Source organism: Loa loa, assembly GCF_000183805.2.
Source record: "Loa loa unplaced genomic scaffold supercont3.18, whole genome shotgun sequence".
NCBI lineage: Eukaryota > Metazoa > Nematoda > Chromadorea > Rhabditida > Onchocercidae > Loa > Loa loa.
Genome location: NW_018108198.1, coordinates 350,962 through 373,049, shown reverse-complemented (window position 1 = coordinate 373,049; position 22,088 = coordinate 350,962). Strand labels below are relative to the sequence as shown.

General features: G+C 34.3%; 1 protein-coding gene across 1 annotated transcript in view; it reads right to left on the bottom strand.

Moving 5' to 3' along the window:
* Positions 1-485: 485 nt before the first annotated feature.
* Positions 486-22,088, bottom strand: part of LOAG_16773 (CBR-HMR-1 protein) — a gene marked incomplete at its 5' end in the record, with an annotated part of 44,368 nt that continues 22,765 nt past the window's right edge. Inside the window, 22 exons of the mRNA XM_020449428.1 lie at positions 486-567; positions 715-778; positions 948-1,053; positions 1,434-1,667; positions 1,777-1,894; positions 2,051-2,296; positions 2,603-2,732; positions 2,867-3,021; positions 3,433-3,645; positions 3,977-4,222; positions 4,537-4,683; positions 4,806-5,025; positions 5,396-5,691; positions 5,925-6,149; positions 6,450-6,605; positions 6,723-6,860; positions 7,216-7,401; positions 8,451-8,608; positions 8,897-8,976; positions 9,222-9,381; positions 9,629-9,762; positions 13,173-13,402. Coding sequence (XP_020307055.1) covers positions 505-567; positions 715-778; positions 948-1,053; positions 1,434-1,667; positions 1,777-1,894; positions 2,051-2,296; positions 2,603-2,732; positions 2,867-3,021; positions 3,433-3,645; positions 3,977-4,222; positions 4,537-4,683; positions 4,806-5,025; positions 5,396-5,691; positions 5,925-6,149; positions 6,450-6,605; positions 6,723-6,860; positions 7,216-7,401; positions 8,451-8,608; positions 8,897-8,976; positions 9,222-9,381; positions 9,629-9,762; positions 13,173-13,402 — 3,705 coding nt within the window. The 3' untranslated portion in view covers positions 486-504. The remainder of the gene's footprint in view (positions 568-714; positions 779-947; positions 1,054-1,433; positions 1,668-1,776; positions 1,895-2,050; positions 2,297-2,602; positions 2,733-2,866; positions 3,022-3,432; positions 3,646-3,976; positions 4,223-4,536; positions 4,684-4,805; positions 5,026-5,395; positions 5,692-5,924; positions 6,150-6,449; positions 6,606-6,722; positions 6,861-7,215; positions 7,402-8,450; positions 8,609-8,896; positions 8,977-9,221; positions 9,382-9,628; positions 9,763-13,172; positions 13,403-22,088) is intronic.

Genomic DNA, 22,088 nt, shown 5'->3' with positions numbered 1-22,088 from the left:
TATATATATATGTTTTCTTCTGAACAAACCAATCGTAACTTTTCCAATAACCGGTATTTTTTCAGCCTTAAATAATGAACAATTTATAGTGCAAGTTGTGTTTGATAAATTACATTAAGCTCGAAAAAATAAAACCAGCACAAAAAAGGTGAAAAATTCCTAAAGAAAGCGTACAAAACATATTTTTGTAACAGCAACAATTAGCCATCATTTACTGTTCGAACGAAACACGACCCAAGTGTGGCCTTATCAAGACAGTATCTTTTCAAGTCTAAGCCAAAACTCAAAAAAATTCTTAATCCTGTGTTACACATTATGCTGGGCTTAATGTTCGAGCAATAAATTATTACTTTGTATTTAGAAATGCATACAAAAGTAAATAAGATGAAAGTACGTTAAAGAATGTAAATTATCCAAAAAATTGCGACATCTGCAGTTTCGAAAAGTATTACCAAAACAACAATGGAAAATAAAATGAGACCAGTCGGGAGATTGTAAATCATTTCACTTCTCACGCTTACCGTATATATCGGCTAAATTATTAAAGCGTGGACCCCATTTTTCAATCTGAAAATTAAAAAATTCTGGTAAATTTATATAGCAACATTGCTATGAAGTTGTAAGTTACGCTTTACAATTTATAATGAATTTTTGTTAGCACGGGACTTCATCTTCAACGGTCTTGAAATTCATTTCAAATAAAATTATGCTTACCTCTTGATCAAGACTGCCAGAAGGAGCTGCATCATCAGTTGATTCAAGCGATTCAAGGGTTATCCTAAAATTCTCAATTTTTAAGACCGTAAAAGTGTTATTCCAAAGTAATGCTCCTCAGCTTACCTGAGCTTTCATATCCTTATACTTGTCAATCACATATTTGGGATGTATTTTATGAAGAAGTTGTCCAGACCTTTAAATAAAATATGAAAAAGTAACGAATGACGAGCCTTGATATATTGTCGCCTTCATCATCATAAATTCGTAATTCATCGTACGGTGCTGTAGCATCTGGATCTGCCTCCAAATTCTTGATTCTGCTGTTAAGCTTATCATCTAAATTGCAAAATATGATTGATAGCATTTGCATTCGAAAGTCATTCTGCGAAAATGTAAGTAGTATGTTTCTAAATACGGCTTTTCGTTATTAACCGCCAAGCTTTCCCGTATGATAAGCTTAAAAGTAAGACTGCTCAGTTGTTTAAATTACCTTAATATGATTTGCCAATACAAGGTAGCATCTTTTGGTTTCAAACTTTTGGTGTACCTCAGTTCTCCTCTATTGTAAGCCATTTTTATGAATAGACTATGTTTGAGATGTAGAATATACCAAAATGGAAGCACAAACAAGTATTTACGAATGAAGTACAGCAATTAAATTCCTAAAATTTCGCTTCTTAGATGGAAGAAAATTATTTATTATTTAATGTTCAAACCAATTGGGGCGCGTTGCATGGGATATACAGGTTGTGCATAACCATTAACACCATTTTCCTCGATTGGCATCACCGGCTTACGAAGATTGGTGATGTTATACTGGTCATTGTCTGCTTCACCGCCCCCTTCTAAATCATATGGCCTCAAATTGTCACGATTCAATTCTTCTGGGCGAACAGGCTCGAATGGTGGTGTATGACGTCGAGTATACACAACCATCAACAGAACCATCACTGCAAGTTGTTTTACTTACTCAGAATATAAGCAAGTAATGCAGGAGTACAACGGACATTTGTTTCAAGAAGTTCCAATTTCAGTTTTCAGATAGAATAGTCTACATACTCATTAATAAAATCAAGCATATAAGGATGAGGATGATTGCAGGACTGGAAATACCAAGACTGCTAACAGCTAATGTTTCGCCGCAACCGACCAGTTCACCATTAGTTCCAAGGAGTACCTATAAAGAAAAATTTCATTAATTTGTCAATTTGGTTCCAGTGCCTAAAAGTCTCTCAAATCTTTCATATATCTGGCACAAATAAAGCTAAACACTTGATTGGCTGTTGGAAAAGTAAACAAACATTTTATCTATAAAGCAGAACGATAAATCTACCTGGGCGCCTTCTGGACATGTACAGAACGGTCCTTTCCAAAAATCAACACAAACAAAAGAACCACCGCAGTATGCAAATCCCACATTAGCGCATGTCTTCCGTTGTGAACAGCCATTTTCAACACTTTTCGATTGCTTCACAGATATGATCGAGTCACTATCACTTTGGCCATAACCTCCTGACCATTCCTCGCTCTTTATCAACGGTAAATTAATGTGCTGCCAGCGGAAAGTACCGACACAACCCTGAAAGAGAATCCTAGTCAAGCAGATATTGTCATAAAGGCTTTATCAATCGTATCATTATTGAAACATCCATTTCACAGTTAAATGGCCATCTTAGGAAGTGACCGCTATATCTATCCGAAATCAACTAATCAATATGACAGATAGTGATAAGTCAATTTATTTGAATTTTTTACGGTATACATATCAGTTACTACCCAACAATGATATTACAGGAAAGAAATAAACGAAGTTCTATGTGGTTTAGTATTTTTCATTTTGCATTTAACGAACAAAACTGCATAAAATTAGAAAAAAACTGTTTACCCTGAAGCCTTTGGCACCCTGAACACTTAATGCGCCAAGAAGTAGTTCATTTATATCAATCTGATATGGAATTTTGAGTGGATTCAAAGGCAGTATTCCATGGTAAACACCATCGACGGATAGAGAAGCACTGAAAAAGATGAAGGACTGAGAGATGAATGTCTCCGGGATTAATAATTTCCGTCCATTTTATCATATGTTACCATTATCGACAGCAATAAATATTGAAAGTTCTTTTAAGCCAAAAAAAAAAAAGAAACAGACCGAACGGGACTTCTGGAAAATTGCATCCAGTAAGAGATATTGTTCTGAAGGTGTAAGTCAGTCAACCGTAATTCTACTGGTGTAGTAGAGACAGCAGCAGAACTGAAGTCAAATTTAGCTGTCGGTGAATAATTTTCAATCGAAGTGCTGATATACTGAAAGAAAAAGGAGAATGAAAATTATTACATAATACAAACTTTACTTGAATTCAGAGAAGGGGAAAATAGGGTCACATTCGTCATAAGTTAACTTAATTCTTAAAGATTCCTTCGTTCTTTTTGCTTCATTTTTTAAAATCATGGGATTGTACAACTATCCTCCGGATGAGTACCACTATTTTTGGTCATAAAAGCGAAAGTGATCCCTTAGTTTACCGGTTCATGAAGATACTATTCAACCCTGATAGAAATTCAACATAATCCTCAATTTCTAGCTAAATCCGATCATAGTTTTCCATCGGCAAAGTGATAACAAACTTGTGAGGCATAAAATAAGTGGGCAATCATATTTGTTTTGTAACCATCTAGTTCGAGTTCAATAGTTAATGAAAACTAAAAGTTTTTTACCTTTTCACCAGCACCGGCGAAGCCCAGTTCTCCAGTTCCTGCATTAGCTTTACCAGGTAGGAACAGCACATCTACGTTTGTTGTCTTATCTTCCAGACCCACTTTCACATCATATTCGACGAATGACCCAGGGCCAAATTCGACCCATTTGAATGGAGTATCACATTGATCGCCACCATATCCTGGGTCACATAAACACTTCGGTACGTTCGACTGTAAAAAAAGCCAAGTTTTGAAGATTATGTTGAGAACAAAACTAAATTAAAAACAAAATATTAAAGTAAATAAGCTCAATCTTTTTACAACCAAAACGTTCGTTATATCGTTTTCATTAGTGGTAATTAGTCTAGGAACCGGACTTATATCTCTTTCACAATATTTTATTTTGCCGAAAAGTATATATTCAGCATTGTTGATGATTACTGTTGATATATTCATTATACATTCAGTATTGTTGATATTCAGCATTATAGGCTGCCCTCAGTTTGAACCCAACAAACATCCATTCAATCCACAACACTGAAGGCTTCACAAAAAAACTTACCACCAAATCAGAAATACATTCCCCGTGAACACAGTACGGTCCACTGATATCATTTAGACCACAAGCTGCTTCCGTAAGTTGACAACCAATTTGTGAATGTTCTTCACTTGTATAGTCCGGAACACCCAAATCATACAGTTCATTATTCACCACCAAATCACGTATGCAACCTTTAAAGTTCATCGCAAAGGTTGTCACTACTCCTGGATAGTGGTCTTTTCCAGATAACGGTGCAACTCCACCAATCTAAATTTTAACCAAAAGTATTACATATGTAATACTATTATCACTTTACATAGCTTCCAAATCATCTTAAAAGTTTTGGACTGATTTCCAAAATTTTTAAATTATTTCGCTTACAAAACTGCGTTTGCATAGAGACATTTCCTTAACTTCGAGTAGTCACTTAGCAGTAGCATCACCATGATCACCAAGATCAATACCGTTTGCACTGTGATGCTTTGAATTCAATTCACTGCTTGATAACTTTGCGTTCAAAACAATAACGCCACTACTTAGATCATTAGTATTTTTCTTTTGATAAAAACTTTAATAGGCACCTGTAATGGTGCGACAACATTTAACCGTTCATCATCATCAGCTGTTATTTTAACACGGCGACAGGAAGAATCATCGATGCCAATAATTTTATCATCTGTTCCAATAGGTACAATCGTATAGCAGTTATCAATTACCAATTCAATATGCTGAAATGCGCAATAGTTATAACACATAGCACCACTTAAATCATTCTAACCAATTCAATATTACTCAATTTCTGCTACGAATAAAATTTTTAATAGAAACAAATTATAATGAAGACACAAACCTTGCCATCCTGATACAACGTAACTGTATGCCATTTCCCATCATTGAGAGCATCCGAGCCTGGAATCTGTATCGGATTAGCCACAATACCATTAAACATGAGATCAGCTTGTATGCGACCAGCAACCAATCGCAGGATAACATAATCTTTATAATCCGCTCGTCCATACGTATTATTATCACCCATTGGACCATTATACAACAATAAACCATTAGCCTGTCTGAAATTTCCATTACAGAATCATCATCAATCTATCATCGTTTGATGAAATTGTTAGCCTATTCAAGTTTGAATATACATTAGATTTCTTCTGACGTTTCATAGGATAGAAATTTTTTAGTACATCTAAAGATAAAAATGCTATGTTGTAATGAATAATCGGAAGGAGTTAACATCAAGTGAGTATAATTCTTCAATTCGAAAGTTAATTAATTAATATAGCACCCAGAGAGTTATGAATTAGTGAGGGAAAATATATGGCTATAATAGAAATCGGAAGGAAAAAGGATGGAGATCGGAGTTCATTCGTAACATATTCTTGAAAAGGTGAAATCAACAGAGTCATTTAAACTTAAATGATGGTTACTAACCTAGTTAAAAACTGTAGAGAGATGTTCAACGAGGTGCATGCCGGGACTGGTTTAAACCAAGCGAATCCTTGTCCATCAAAAGAACGTGTGGTACCTTGACATCGTGAACCTTTCAGGAAATTATTACGGCATTCGCAGAAAAACCCAGGATATGTGTTATGGCAAACACCGGAATTGAGACACAAATTTGCTTGGCATGATGAAGGTGGTGTAAAAACTGGACAAATGCAAGTATCGTTAGACCATGCATTTACACCAACTATAACTGTCTGATTGGCAGATACCACGATACCTTGCTGAAATACTAACATAAAAGCAAAGAATTTTGGGATAAACAGTTAATGAAACTATCCCTCACATAGTCTGTAATATCTTCTTTCACTTATTAAGTATTGTATTTAAAACTATAATTATAGTGGATTGTAGCTATAAGCAACTTAAAAATTTACTGAATTCTTTATAGATTAGCAATAAAACTTTTGAAACTGAAATTTCTAAAATTCCCAGACAAATACGATGATAAACAAACCTCATTAGCATGATTAACAGTCTGACATCCTTTGTCACATACAGTAAACTTGCACATATCAATACCAGCTGATACGATTGTAGCACCGATTGCTTGTTCTAGTTCACTGCGATACTGTGCAATTAAACCATTCAGTAAAACTGGACTTTTGTATGGACTACCATGTGCCGAAAAACGGACATCTAACACAGTTGGAGCATAATTTTGTAACACAACTTGGTCTTGCTGAAAAATTGAACTTTTTAAACTCTCTGTGAAGTTATGTGTACCATTGCATGAAAACTATGCCAATGGCATTTCGTAAGTGACGCAATGTTCTGTACAATATTCTGATTATGTTCTACAAATACTAACGCATTTCATGATCATGGGTTCAATTTGATAAGCATGCACCGTTTAAATTACAGTAATTGCCTTCCAAAGTAATTAAAGCTCAATATTTCAAGAAAGCAAATCTTGTATACTGTGACACTAAGCCACGACTGCAAGTAACGAAAAAAAATATGTTTTTAGAGAGCGATAAACCTTGATAGAAAAGACATCCAATTCAGAGTTCCCATCCAAATATTCATTCATTTTATTCACAAATCGACTCATTGGGCTGGAACCAGTCGAATCGACTCTTATGAAACTTCCTGGTGAATCTAGTCCATTAGGTGACAACATAATTCTAATTGCACCCTGTAGATAGCTTTCCAAAGTTAATTCAAGGAATTTCAATCGACAATCAATTAATTTTGAATCGAAAGGATTTTTTTATTAGATTGGCTAAGTTAGAAAAACGAAAAAAAGAAAAACCTGATTTTCGAAGGCAGCCGCAGGTACCATCTTTATAATGACATTAACAACACCTTGTGCTTTCTCACTACGTCGTTTATCAACAACGTTAGCAGTCATTTGATACGTTCGAGGTGGCATATTAGCATCCATTGTGATCTGAAAAACTGCGCTTTGAAGATTTATACACAAAAATAGCTCATTATTTAGTATTGCTTAGAAAGGATTTACTGTCAACTTCGTCATGGACGAAAATCAAATTTGATAAGATTGATAAACCGGTTGATGACTTCAACTCAGTGCTCCAGTATTACTAATTCTTAGTTATTTCTCTCTGTTCTAGTTCTACTCCTTCCCTTTCATTCCCGCTTTCTTGTCCCTTGCATAACGATTAACATAATTCTATATACAAGTTGCTTATATTGATTCCTCATTATTATTCTAATTGAGGCTAATTATGCAAGTTCTACAAAAGGTGATTTATTGAGAAATTAAAAGTAAAATACAAAATCACCTCGCCATTAAGAGCAATACTGAAGCCAGGCAAAGATTTTCCAGGAGCCCATGAGAACACTTTATCCGGTAAATCCCAGTCATCATTGTCCTCGACATATACTCGCCCAATCACTGTCTTTTCAAGACGCCCCAGGTAGCTATTCACAAAAATGGTCATCTCGCCATCTCTCATCGGACTATCATTCTAAAGCAAATATTGATAATTCAACATACTTTAAGTTGGACTTGAATTATCATAGTATAGTTTAAACATTCACTAATCGATAACGATCAAAAAATTGTTTTTTATAATAGAAAGAAAATGTGACAAGCATTTCTTTAAAAGGCTTTTTAAACCATCAAAAAATTGAAATTCCAAAGCAAAGTGTACTTCAAAACAGATTAACTTTCTGAGGTGCTTCAACTAAATTTCTTCTATTTTTAGATGTTACTTTTCTGAACCCTTTAAAGGTCTCATTTAGATAGAAAAAAAAAACGCAATATTTGATCATCCGTAGAAACCATTCTCATCAATTCCACATAAAAAATTCAACAATGAATGGGACTTGAAATAAATTAATATTCCTCTCATTCCTACCCCAATAGCAAAGGATCAGAAAATGAACAATGGGAACTCACAATTTCTTATTCATGAGTGTGGCCTTTGATCCAGGAGCACGTATGAAAGGCAACACAACACATAAAAAAGGATCTATTGTTATTCCTCAAGAACAGCACCTGATCAGATCATCTCATAAAACGGGATAATTCATTCATTGAATTTTTAATGATAGATTGCATGCTTCTTACCAAAATTTTAGCACCACTTTTCTTAATATCCTGATTACCGAGACAATCTCTAACTCCACGCACTACAATTTAAAGTCAAAAATGCTTTCAAAAGCATCGAAAGTATCCCCCTCGACATCGACCCCAAGCTCAATTTCAACCACCAACCTCGACCTCGATTTAATCAACTTTTCAATTACAAAAGGCCTGCCTCTTTACCTTTGTATCAAGTAAAAAATTCGTCGAAAATACGACTATCGGCAACCAACATAATTAGTTTAGATATATAAAATACAAATACTTATCGACATCACACTTTTTAAACACTTAAACCGGGAGTTTAAATGACAAAAAGGTTCAGAGTTCGGTACTTGAAATGACCTTTCAGTTAGTACAAGTATATTTTTTGGTGAAGTGTATTATTTGGATCATGATTCCTAGTAAGAACTATTCAATACGAATTACCTCATCACCAATAATAATGTAAACAGAACGTTCCGACTGCAAACCACCAGAATCTTTTAGAATTATAGGGATTTCGAGTTGCTTTCCGGGAAATTCGGCTTCGCGATCCAATCGCTGTTTTGCCGTAACAATCATTGAACCGTTACCATTATCACCGTCTGAAACAAACAAATTTTAGATTCTATGTCAATTTTTCATTCCATTTCTCAGACTTTATTTTTCGATCAATGCAATACTCCGATTTTCCAGCAAACTAACTGACTTAAATGGGCAAATGATGAGTAGTGATTAAGTAAGGAATCAAGACTTTGTCTTGATTTCCTAACACATTATCATAACTTCTCAAACGCTGTAATAGCTTCAGAATACTATGATCTGTAGCTGATTTCAGTAAGAAATCATAAGTATCACAAATTTACTAATAATTAAACCAAACAAAAACTTACTTTTATTATAGATAACACTTAGATACGCACCAAATTTGAAATCCGATGCTAACTTCATCAAGAAAGGCGGTCCATTTTCACTGAAACAGGAAATGAATTCTTTGCAGTCACTTGAATTCTTTACTAAATATTGAAATATTTCTTTTTGCTGCGTAAATAATGCAAATATTTCTCAGTGAACTGTATCGGTTCTGAAAACTATAAAATCACTGAATAAATTTAACAATTTGAATTTGAAAACTGAACTCAAAAAGCGCTTGATAGAGTAAACAACAAACAATCAAATCTTTGCCTGAAATGGGAAAATAAATTCTGAATGACATACATAGTATCCGGATCGTATGCACGTATCTCACATGTAGGTTGCATTGTTGGATCGGTATTTTCCATGAAAACACATGGGTTCGGTACTGTGTACGGCACCGGTGCATTATCATTGACATCTTGCACATAAATTTCTATCGTTTGAAATCCAACATTTCCAGCTGAAAGTCAACAATAAATAATCCAAACAATACAAAGCGTATAGATGGTGAGGAATAAGTGATGAGATTGTGTGAAGAAGATAAAGGATAGCCTAGAGACGAACAAAACTTATCACATGCTAAAATGGTAATAAGTTAATGTGCTAAAGCAAGATTGACGCCAGGGTGAGATGAAGAAGCGGGCCTAGGAAGTTATGGTTACTTCAGGCATCACAAATATTATATTTTTTATAAAATATGAACAAACCAGAATCAAAGGCCTCAACAACCAAATTGTATTTCGGGATCTCTTCACGATCGAGCCGTTGGGCAACACATAGTGATCCACTTTGATCGATTGAAAACTGACGTTTTGGATCAGTTTGCCGATTGATTCGGAACCTAAAATTATATGTTCGAAGATTAATAACTTCAATTAGCTTACCGTTTCTCTGGGTATAGTATTTAACAGTAAAATCAACATGTCAAAGGTTATTTCACTACTCAACATGTCAACATGTCACTCTCACCTTATGATCATTTTCACAATCAGTTATTTCACTACTGAATTTTTCAGGAAGTCCAACAGGATCTCTTTTTTGTTAATATTAGTTTTCTTCCTCCCTTTTCGCAAATCTGCATGTCAGTGGATACTTCATTAGCGTTCCTATCCGACCGATACAAGTAGCATACGACGGAGTAGATTTAATTAGTTCCAATCGTCTTTGCAGTGATGTCTATATTTGTACATGCTCCATTCCATTTCATTGATATAAATTATTAGCCATCCAAGTAAGCTAGCAAATGTGCCATGGGATCTTTGTGTTAAATGAAGTTAAGAATTTAATCCTAATAAAAGAGCTATTCTTATCCGAACTGGACAACTCCTTTTCCACAAAATCATTTGCATAATACCTCATCGTCCTGTTTCTATCAAACAGATAAAATAATAACTTTCACGGGAAATTAGGCTGTCGATTCATTGAGAGGCATTCATTTCTCTTTGGTTTCCATTTGAAAAAGAACAATGTGTAGTATGTGGTTAACAAATTCTAATAATTTAAATTCGTAACTTTCAAAACCTTAAACTTTCAAAGAAAAATCTATTGCTTGTGATCTCTATCCATTTGTTAAACATTAGTAATCTCTAAGATTTCGCAGATTCACAGCATGATATTCTTCTCACATCATTCTTGAATTTCGGACTCTTTCCATTGTTCAGGAAATTGAAACTTTCGGATTCCTTCCAGAAATCTTAAGGATAGGAAGAATTTTGGATGCTCTATTTAATTTCCGCAATCATAGCTAAGAAGATGCCGATACTCTTACTTCATAACAGATATGATCAGAGTACAATGTAATTACTCGTTCTTTAGAATCTAAATAACTCATTAATGCATAATTAAGTAAGCCATGCAGATGTGTAGCTAATTTGTAATAACACTGATATATGTAATCCAGCTCTGTGAACATGGAGATAATCTGGGCGATTGTTCCGCCCAATCCCTTCCTTTTCCCATTAAAACGAGCCTGGTGATACGGTCGGAGAATTGGAAATGTTTATAAGCGCCTTTTGCTCTGTCCCTCACACTACACATTATTCCTTGCAGTATTCGTTCATATTTATTATGTAATACTATGACCACTATAGCTGAAAGATGACATGAACTGAGAGAAAACCATTTCAATAATATCAATAAAGGAATAAAAGTGACTTGTGATTTATTCAATAATTTATTCAAATCAGACTAAATTGTAAAGGAAAATTACATTCCTTCGTAAAAGTTTGTGAACTCATACCCGAACAATGTGCCGACTGTGTCAACTTCCCGTCCAGGTTTACGACTGGAATTGGTAGGATGGTGTGGCTGGTAGTCGAGGTATACTAAGGTGTCGGGAGAATTTATTTTCTTTAAGAAATGTAAAAAATTTGATTTTATCTTTTCGGAACTAGGCAAACGTACTTAATTATTGCGAAGGTCACACAACAGGTGAAATGATGGGATGAGTTGATAATTACAACATCTAATGTTAGAGGTTTGACCCTCATTTCTCGCTTTTTCGGCCAAATGGTAAACACTATTTAGGTCCCCCTGTCACCTCTGCAATTAAAGGTCAACATGACTTGGATTCAACAAGAGCAATAGCTTCCATTTTCATTCTCATTAGCAAATTATTCACTAAACTTGTCCTAACTAATTAATAAACAATTCCAATTCCTTTCTTTTTCAATTCTCTTCCGGGAAGATCAGCAAGATTCCCTTCCTTCGACTGAGCATTGGTGATCCAAATCCAGATTTCAGAACTACAAATTAGTTGCTGAACTCGAATTCTGATTAATGCAATCTGACATTCCTAATCATAAAAGGACTAGATCTTATTCAATGTCTCTAGCTTATGATTTTAGCTAAAAAAAAGTGAACACTGAAAAGGGATGAAACCATGGGGTGAAGTAAGCTTTGTTTAATGTCATCAACGAAATGGAACAGTTGTAGCAATTATTCACTATAACAAAACGATGAAATCTTTTCTTCCTGAAAGTAAGTAAGAATGAAATACCTATCCGGCTGGGCAATTACTGGAAATATTGAATTTGATAAGTCCACACCTCCTTCTTCCTTTACTATCCATTACTAATCAGTCCGATATTTATCAGCCCGAACAACGTCGATTAAGAAAATCCTGATTAATGCGGTAATTCTGAAGAGTGGTTGTTGGTCTATCATCTTCCCCTGTTTACAGATAGCTGCACAACATAAATGCATATTTATAACCGGGACGACAATAAATTATGAGAAGAAACGATGATAGGTAAGGGAATTTTATCACCGTAAAATATCAATATCATTCAATCTTCCTAACTACTAAACAAAATGTTCGAATTTCAGAAAATGCTCAAATTTCTTCCTTCTCTTATTTTTACCAACAATTCGTAACTGATCGCAATATAAGATAATTATCAATAGAGACTGAAGGCAATCTCACGACAGTCATAGTGCAATCGTTTATCGACCCCTTCACGGGAATACACAGACATCCACATACATACAGAGATCGATCACTGACTGAATGATTTGAGGTCAGTTTCAAAATATTTCAAACATTTGATTGATTTCAAGATTTAAATTCAGAAATAGCAGGAACTTTACAAATGCTTAGGATAAACTCGTGTTAAGAGTAACCGTTTGTCATGTACATGCGTTAAAGTATGTTTTGTTCAGAAGAGCAGATGTCTAGAAAGGTAACCTTCATAAAATGATACTATGTGCCGCAAAGGTTACGAGTTACTTGTATGTAAATGTTGCAAAGATTAATTAATAACTCGAACAAAAATCCACCAAAACTTAAAAAACATTTAGTAAGCTTTCAGCTAAATTTAATGAAAATTTTTCCAAAAAAGTAAACTTACGTTAAATTATGTGTCATTGAATCCTTATCTTCGGCACGAAATGTTGCAATCAGTGTGCCTACAGGTGTATCCTCCGTTAAATTCTTGGTCAGCCTTACCACAATATCACGCTGGCTTTTACCGGCAAAATTCAAGAATCGTGACTGACTGGGGTAAGAACCGAGGAAGAGTTGTGATAACTCCTGGGCTTCTACTACTAATGATGTATATAAAGCAATCAGAAGAAGCCTCCAAAGTATAGAATTTTTTGAAATTTTCGAGTTTCCCGGAACAAATTTAACATAACGGTCACTCAAATGGCCCGCCGATTGGTGATATGTCTGCGAGCCAACGTATTCTTGCTGAAAGTTCCGTAGTGGGAAGGAATTAGTTATAACACTGGTACTAGTATCGGTAGACTCACACTGCAGTATCATTTGCATCCGCATCCTGGACCGTGAATTTGGCAACCACTTTGCCGAGCCACGCATCTTCATGCAGCCGGACATGCTGTGGTCCGTTGATAACCGGGGGATTGTCATTCCTATCCTGGAGTTCGATTTGCAGTTTAGTAGTTGCATAGTATCGGCCATCATAAACACGAATGCCGAACGTGAAACCGTTACGTTGTGCTGGATCTTCGTAATCCAACGGCTACAAAAAAGGCTATTTTCGAGGATGCTTTAAGGAACCCAATATAGGAACAGGTTTTTTCAGCTTCACTTTGCTGCAGGAAAATAAATTTTTATTTCGGACTTCGCAGTATCGATAACAGGTAGAATGAGTAAAGTGCTTCCAAAATAAGTTAGAAGGAACAGATACGGAAGAGCGATTATGAGGTTTTTGGAATGGAAGAAGCCGCAAAGAAGAAGCAGGCACAATTTGAGTATCTGTTCTTGTGGCAGTGAATCAGCTTATTAGTATATTGGAAATAGTTCAAACAGGTGCTGTTGATGTAGGCACTTTGATGATGACAAAGCAGTGAAGGAGAAATCGGAAAGAGACAGTGTGACTGATAACGAGGAAGAGGAAAATCCTGAAGTGAAGAAAGACTAATGTGGTTTTAACATGGCAGTGAAATAACCCTAACATAAACTCTCTTCATCAGGTTCTTCCGAATTTTCCAAAAGTTCAAATGTTTGTATAAATCCTGAAAAAGAATTAATTATGAAAGACGACGAAATAATTAGAGACGCTTGTGAGTTGTGAAGAACGAACGTAAAATGTTATGTGATAACGAAGTGGCGGTCGATATTACCCTTCAGTTTACATAACAAATATCTGATAAAAGAACATTTAGCTGATGAATCATTGAATCGTCAATCAATAGCTGACCAGTATAAATGTAAACAAGAATAGAAAAGAGAAGTAGGTAAGACTGAAGCAAGTGAGAAGCTGGATTCAAAACACAGAAAGTGAAGGAACTACAGCATCCAGTTTGACCTCTAGCTTATTCATGCAACATAACCTTACCTAGAAAAAATGATAAGAGATGTGATTAGTACTGACCTTGTCAAGAAACTGAAGTTTCATAGCAAATAAGAATGCAGGAAAACAAGTAGTCCGTGATAAGAGTTGATAATATTTTGATCCCAACACTTACGGAGAGAGAAACGTTACTCCATCAATACGAAATAATTTTCAAAAATAAAGAGAGAATGTCCTTTGATGAATAACATTGAAATTAGGGAAAAGCATTTGCAGTGGTGAAAAAATGAACTGAAAAAGTATATTTAGGAAAAGATTTATATTTCGAGTGAAAACAAAAATCGTTTGGTAAAAGTGAAAATTAATTTGTTGTGCTCTAAAATTGCTTTTCGAAAGGACGATTTCCTAAGAGATTTCATTTCTGAGATAGAAAAGAAATAAAAAAAGGAAATGAAAGCAAAAGTTGTGGGAAGTTTTGGATGCAAATCATTGAAAAGGGAAAATTTTAACGATCAGTAAGACTAAAAAGAAGACTAACTGGCGCTATAGTTATATTTAATCATTCGCCATGCATCAAAAATCACTGATAACTACTAGGATCGTTTATCATCAACAGAACTAGTACAGCTTGCAAGATTGTTCAGGATTCCAAACTAACAATTCTCTCTGTTCACTCCACACCATTCCAACATAACTGTCCTGACCAGACTTTGATATAGATATGCCGTAATTGCAGCACGGGATTCTTCCATCAACTTTTCGCATCATTTCTTCATATCACCCTGCCTCTTGTCCAATTCGGAATAAAAAGGAAACTATACGTTTTCTCTTCCATCAATAAAACTATGTAAATTTTAATATAACCTTTCGTTAAAGTAACTATTACTATTAAAAATAATGAATCCGCGCAACTTAATAAACAACATATTTGCAACAGTAACATTCCCGATAAACTGGTTATCAATCTCTCAAACGGTACATGCGACGCTAGCAATCGAATAATCTCTCTTGAACTCATCTGTTGGATTGCTGGTAGATGTTTCCAAAACAGAAAATTAAATGCCGATTTCAGATTTTCACTACAGTAATTCTTATTTTTATGCAAATTACTGAAGTAATTATAATCAGGACAAGTCCATATATATTACTACCAGTTTCATGCAATGGCTGGTTGACAAATTGCTATTCAGAACAAAAATTCTCGAAGTATATGGAAAGGATTAGGAATAGAAGAAATGAGAACAAGTGAATTAACAGTTTTTGCAAATTGAGGAAGTAAGTGGCGTAAAAATAGAACTAAGATAGAAGGAGGAAGTGAAGAAGAAAAAATAAATTTTTAAGATGCAAGAAAAATTTCATTGGATTTCAGACAAAGGTGTTCCCCACAATTTTCAATTCAATAAAATGACAAATTACCGCCCGCTATCGATAACAATCATAGCAACAAGGTGAAATTGAAAAATGAGGATAATTAACGGGGACACATGTATATGCAGTGTTGGATGCCAAACAATTTTTACGTATTCTATTACCTTGAAAAGTATTATGCGCTATTTTCATGATAACTGTAAATCTATCAACTAGCTTTCCTGTATAAGCAAAATTAAACAGGAATTCTCTTTTATATATTTCTGCCAACTTTTTTTATATTGTTTTTCTTAATCGATTGTCCCCCCCTCTGACAGGAAAACGATTACTATGACATCGAAGTTAGAAGTATCCTGCGAGAAAAAACTGAGAGACGACCCATCGGCCTTAATATTCAAATCTTATTCATAGTTTCCCCTTATTGTTATTTTTCCCATTCCTTATCTTCTATGGCCAATATCAAAACTTGAATGAAAAAAAAAGTGGAAGTACAATGACAGTTTTGAGCATGTCATTGAAAGTAATATCTTTTTCTGCGATAGATCCATAAAATGTTCGAGATGAAAAGAAAAAAAAAACTTTAAGAAAAAATTTGAATGCCAATTGGCCTTAATGCCGGAAGAATAAGAAGAGGAATTAGTGAATAGTTCAGATGATGAAATGTTGTATAAAAATTAATCATTTCACGGATCACTTGTGTGAAATCATTAAATTTTGAATCAAAAATTTGGGAAAAGTTTTTCACTTAAATACGTATCTGTAGAAAAAACTAAAATCTTTTGTGATGATGATAGTAGCAATGCGATGCGTTCTCCTCGCCCTATCGTTACAATAAAACCAAACCCATTACCGATCGATCAGTTCATGTACTCCGATAAAAAAAGCGCCATATGAATGTAGCAGGAGTTATAGGAAATTTCCAACCCATTGATCACATACCACAGTGTTTTAAGGACTATTTACAGAGAGTGACTTGGAATGAATATTTCAGAAAAAAAAAATCTGTGAGAAGAAATTGAAAAAAACTGTAAACGAAAGGAAAACTTTGGTAAGAAAAAGAAAACGGAGAAACTATTTCCTTTATATTTCTTATTTTTAACTGTCCTATCCCATTTTACTTTATCTTATGTATCGTCGGCAAATAAACAGAAAAGAAATAATAGTTTCGTGTCCTGAAACACTCAAGATAAATTAATAAAATGGATGAAATTATTTGAAACTTCAAAGTACATCATCCATTCAACAAGCAAGTGTAATATGGCTAAAAGATATTGGTGTAGAAGCAGAAATGCTAATATAAGTGCCGTAAGAGATTTGCAAAATTTATGGTTCCGCCTATAATACCATCCTTAAAATATGAAATAAGAAAAAAAAATGGCATAAGGAGAATACTGCAAATTTCATCTCTCCTCTGGCAAATTTGCAATATGTAATAACACTTTTTTCTTTTCAAAATGATGTAGAAATTTTGAATTTTCCATAAATTATCGTCCAAAAATAAGATGAAATGAAGGATTGCCACAGAAGACAGTCAGTTGCAATTTATGGGAGTTGAAAGTTCAAAAATTATATTGAGATATTGAGGGACTTTTCTTCATTCTTTTTAAGGAATAGAAACATTAAGTGATCGGTGCCAACTTGTGAACACAATAAATCTTCTCTAAAAGGTCACTTTCCGAATTTCGAATTTTTCTGTGAAAAGACAGATTTAGCATAAAATTCGAAGGCTAATCACAGCTGATGAACAGTCTAAAGGTAATTCATTAATCGAATCAACGTGATGAAATTAATTTCATCGCATTACTTCACGATGGAAAAAGTGGAAAGTCGTAAATGATGAAAAGAAAAATCCGCAAACAATACTTCACCATGGAAAAAGCGGAAAGTCGTAAATGATGAAAAGAAAAATCCGCAAACAACGATCATAAATGAGCCAGAGAAGAGAAATTTGTCACATTTAAGCACCTATCAAGCCTGGTCATTAGAACTATTCCATAATCTCCACAACTGTTTACCGGATTTGTAGTTGTTTGAAATTAACGGAAAAGCGAATCCTTTGCTCTCTTTCTGTCACATATCGGCAAGCACAAAGGTCGTTTCGTCGAGATAAAAGCACTGAGTGCTTCAAAGGTATTTGTATTAGTGAGATGAAATTATTTATCTCAGCAATTTATCGTTTGGACGATGCAGGAGTTTTTGTGTAACCGACTATCAAAGAAACGATTTATCATTTCACCCTGAAAGGAACCTGAGTCACTACATCCAATCCAATACTGGCTAATCTGTGAATAGGATAGACATAATACAGTAATGGATTGTTGGAAAAAATGCATTTTTTCCCGAATCAGAAATGGCGAAAACCTTAGTAGGTCAAAGGGCATCCGTGAGTATGCTAACGATATCAGTTTCCAGAATTATAACACAAATTATCAATCAAACTCCTTGCTAACAATATCTTGAAACCCTAGCGAAAACTGGTAGTTAAATTTTAAAAGATAAAGATAGAATTGAAATTTCGTAAGACAATCATAGATAAAGTGAAATTAAATCAAATACTGAAAATTGATGGAAATATGCAAGATGATGGGAAAAAACTTCCGCATGATGTCGTGTCTACTATTAATCTGCATTTCCTAGTCCGAGAATACAGACGAACAAGAGACCTCTCAAAATATTGGGAGCCATCAAAAGATGCTTGAAGTGAACGATGGTACAAGCATGAAATGCACAATGCCGCACGGGTTCTGGTCTAAGTGGAGTGGTCAGGGAGTGGACAGCTGCTTCGTCTGTATCTCTGTTCTTTGGTTTGGATGTATACCTCAACAGGTTAATGGAGAGAGAGAAAAGAGAATGAGGACAAATGCGAGGATATGAATGGGAGTGTAGCGGGATGTTGGAGAGGCCCACTTTTTTTACAAATACATTTATGTCGAAATTTAGAAAAGACAGGAAAGAGGAGAGAGAGAGAGAGGAACCCTAAACTAAGAAGTGAATACTCAAGGCAGAACGTGAAACTTAAAGTATAATTTGAATAGTAAAGTAAGACCAATGTGAGTGCTCGCTAAGGTAAGACTTTTGAATTCTAAGGTATAACTTTCATTCTAAACATTAAGCATAGCCAAATAAACGAAGAAAAAATGAAAAAAAAAACTAGAATCCGTTAAATTTGAAAGATTCTTTTAAAAGGAATTTTGGAAAAAATGTCGTTATTTCTAGCCAATTTCTGCGATAAAGTCAAATTCAGTTTATCAAAATAGATGCCAGCACTAAAAAATTGAAGCGTTACATGCTAATGCTCACTTCCATGATATGATATCAGAGAACTGAAATTATCATTTAAGGAATATTTACAGAAATCTTCTTTGTCCTTATACTTGATCGGTTCTAGTTTTAGAACGATGACCACCACATAACGCATGAACTACTGCATTTTTTTTTCCGTTCCAAATGAATTTCATGAAAGTGAACAGCATCTTGATAAAATTATGCCTTGTGAACCTGATAGAAAACGTTAGTCTCAAGGACGAGATGATTTCTTTCTCAGTAAACAAATAGCTCTTGACCTTTCGAGAAGTCCAGCCGACTCAGTGACACCTTCCGCATTTTTCTGAACAAATGTGAATGAGGCTCTTGCGAAAAAATGCTCATCCTTTGCAACTTACTTCTTTTTGTATACTTTTTTTTAAAAGATAGCTCACGAATTCCTGAAAAATTGTTTGCAAATAACTAAGATTTAATGATCTGTAAAGATTCGGGCAAAAAATAACGCAGAAAGAGGAAGAGAGAGAGAAGGAGAGAGAGAGAGAATCGAATTTGAATAAAAGAACTAAAAATATTCAATTGATGTGATAACTCTCGAAATCCTTTCTCTTCAATTTTTTTATATTCCTTTTAATGAATAAATAAGCAGAAAAATGAGAACGAAGTAGGGAAATTCGTATAAAAAATAATGGAAAGAAAAGAGGCGCTGGGCTACTTTGCTCTATTTCCGCCTAAAAAATCAACAAGGAATATTTGTGCCAAATCGAATTGATAGGTTCCTTGCCATCAGCCACTTGTCACCACTCATTCTATCAATAATGAACAAATAATTGGGAAAAAAAGATAGCAGACCGATTAGTTGTATATTAATTAGACAAAATCGGCTGATATAATACCTGCCATTCACATCATTCGTCAAATTTGCCGGAGTACCGTTTTGGAATCTCACTGGCCGTCGCAGGCTTGGAACTAGTAAGATATATTGTTGAAATACGGAAACACAGGAAATACAACCGGAAGAAAGAAGAAGGAATTGAAAGATACTAATGGAGGGTAATGCAAAAAAAAAAAAAAAAAAAAACTAAAAAATGAGAAATAAGGAAAAGCTTGATGATTTCAGTAATAAAGGAGGCAAAAAACAATCAGAAGAAATTCTTTTTCCTGTCATGGAAATATTTTGAAGTGAGTGAAATGATTTTTTTAAAAGAGTGAGAAATTTCTACTCGATAAACCAATTTTATTGATGATGAAAGAGAGACAAAGTGGATAAAGGCGTCCTTGTAAATGGAATGATCGATAAACTTCTTCTCTTTTTATTCTTTCCAGTATGTTAAGGAAAGTGCTGTAGTGATTGCAAATGTGAGATTTTAGAGGCTAAAATAACACAAGGCACTGTTTTGGAGAAAGTTTCCAGTTTGAAGCGATTACTTCAAAATCTCTAATTAACTATTTAAATTTTATCCGCTTAATTTTACCTGGTAGTAATTATCTACTGATTCCTGCATAGATAATTTGGAATCAAAATATAGATTCAAAATCTTTTCAAACTGGCGCTTGAATTTAATCATTCCAAAAACTTGATGATTTTTGAACAGATGAATTTCAAAATGATATAGTCGTCATTAATAGTTATCAAAAATGGTCATCAAATGTTATCATATTTTCAAAAGAAACGGTAAAAGTGAGAAATGATTATTCATACTATCGAGACTGGTAGTGATTGAAAATGGTAATCAGCAAAAGTTACGAAATGAAACACAAATTCTCCGCTAAATAAACGACAAAAGATGGTAGTGACATCTATCTGTTGGCAACATTTTCAGTTAAATTATATTATTAGAAATGAAATAACTGCAGAAATTTCTTTGTCAAATCCAAACTTACCTCGTACTCATTGTTTTTGTCCTCGGTGTCCGAAGATGGCACTCCAAACCTACTCAAGAACAACTCATTAAGTATTTCAGGAGGAATTCTCATATAAATATTGCAAAATTTCCCTCATTATTCTGCACTTATATGATTGGTACTGCAGAAAGGATTGGAGAAGTAATTCTTACTTGAGGGGAAAAATAATAAATGCCACTCTCTCATTTGCAAAACTCAACATTTACTAATACAATTAGCAGATAGATCTAAAAATTGTCTACAAAGAAGCGCCGACTTTCTGAATTTGACAGCATCATTATGGCCAGCCAAGCATATATTCTAAAACAGATAAAAAAAGAATCTTTTTTCCAAAAACGATTCAATTACAGACAATCTTAAATATCGAACAACAAAATGCAAAATAAATTTTAGTCGACAAGGACACAGCATGAATCACACGGCAACACCGCCATCACTAAAATCATTCGCCGCCCTCGATAATAAATGAAATTACGATGGAGAAAAAGAAATAGCAATGACATTTAAAGTAATGATCATTGCAGCTATCTTTCAAGGATTTCCTCGATGCGTCTCTACCAACTGATCATTAGAAGAAAACCATAACTATTCAAGATATAAATGAGCGATGATGGTTGGTGACGACAAAAGAGACCCACAAAACTAGCTTGAAATGTCAAAAATCCTTTAAATCCAGCAGTGATTAGTTTTCCTCAGAGGTGCTAACACGTTATATGCAAATCTTTCCTTTCAATAAATCTCTTTACAACCAAATTTGAACGAATGTGATTTAAAGCACAAAAGGAAAGGTAAAAAAGGACGAAATATTTGATTAAATTGAAAGGTAAAAACATCATTCACATGGATTCTGATAAGAAATTGATATCAGTCAATTTCCCACATCTCATTCATTTAGTAAAATTTTTTGTTAAATTAAGCATCCTATGGTAAAAAAAAATAACACCGTCGGTCTGGTCAACCTTTTTTGTTATTTCCTTTAAAAAATGGTAGAATAAATCAGATTGAAGAGTTAAAGAAAACTTCATACTAAGGTTATTCCTACCTCTATAATAATCAATTGTTACTTCGATCACCACCAGCTAAGTATCAGTAAGAGTATCTGCAGCTAAGTACCATATAAACACAAATACATAATGGGATGCTGTGAATAAATCTGCAGGTAATTAAGTGAGAAATCTTTCAGACAGTTATGTATTTTATGAAAAATGCAGCAAATTTTGCCAAAAATTCATTACATTTGAAGCATTTAGTCAATAATTTCAAACAATACCAATGGTAGAATGTGTTAATGATAGTGCCATTGTAGTATCAATTACAAAATAGAATAGCAATTAGTTTTTAATTTTACTAAAATATTGTTAAGGGAGAATGATTCGTT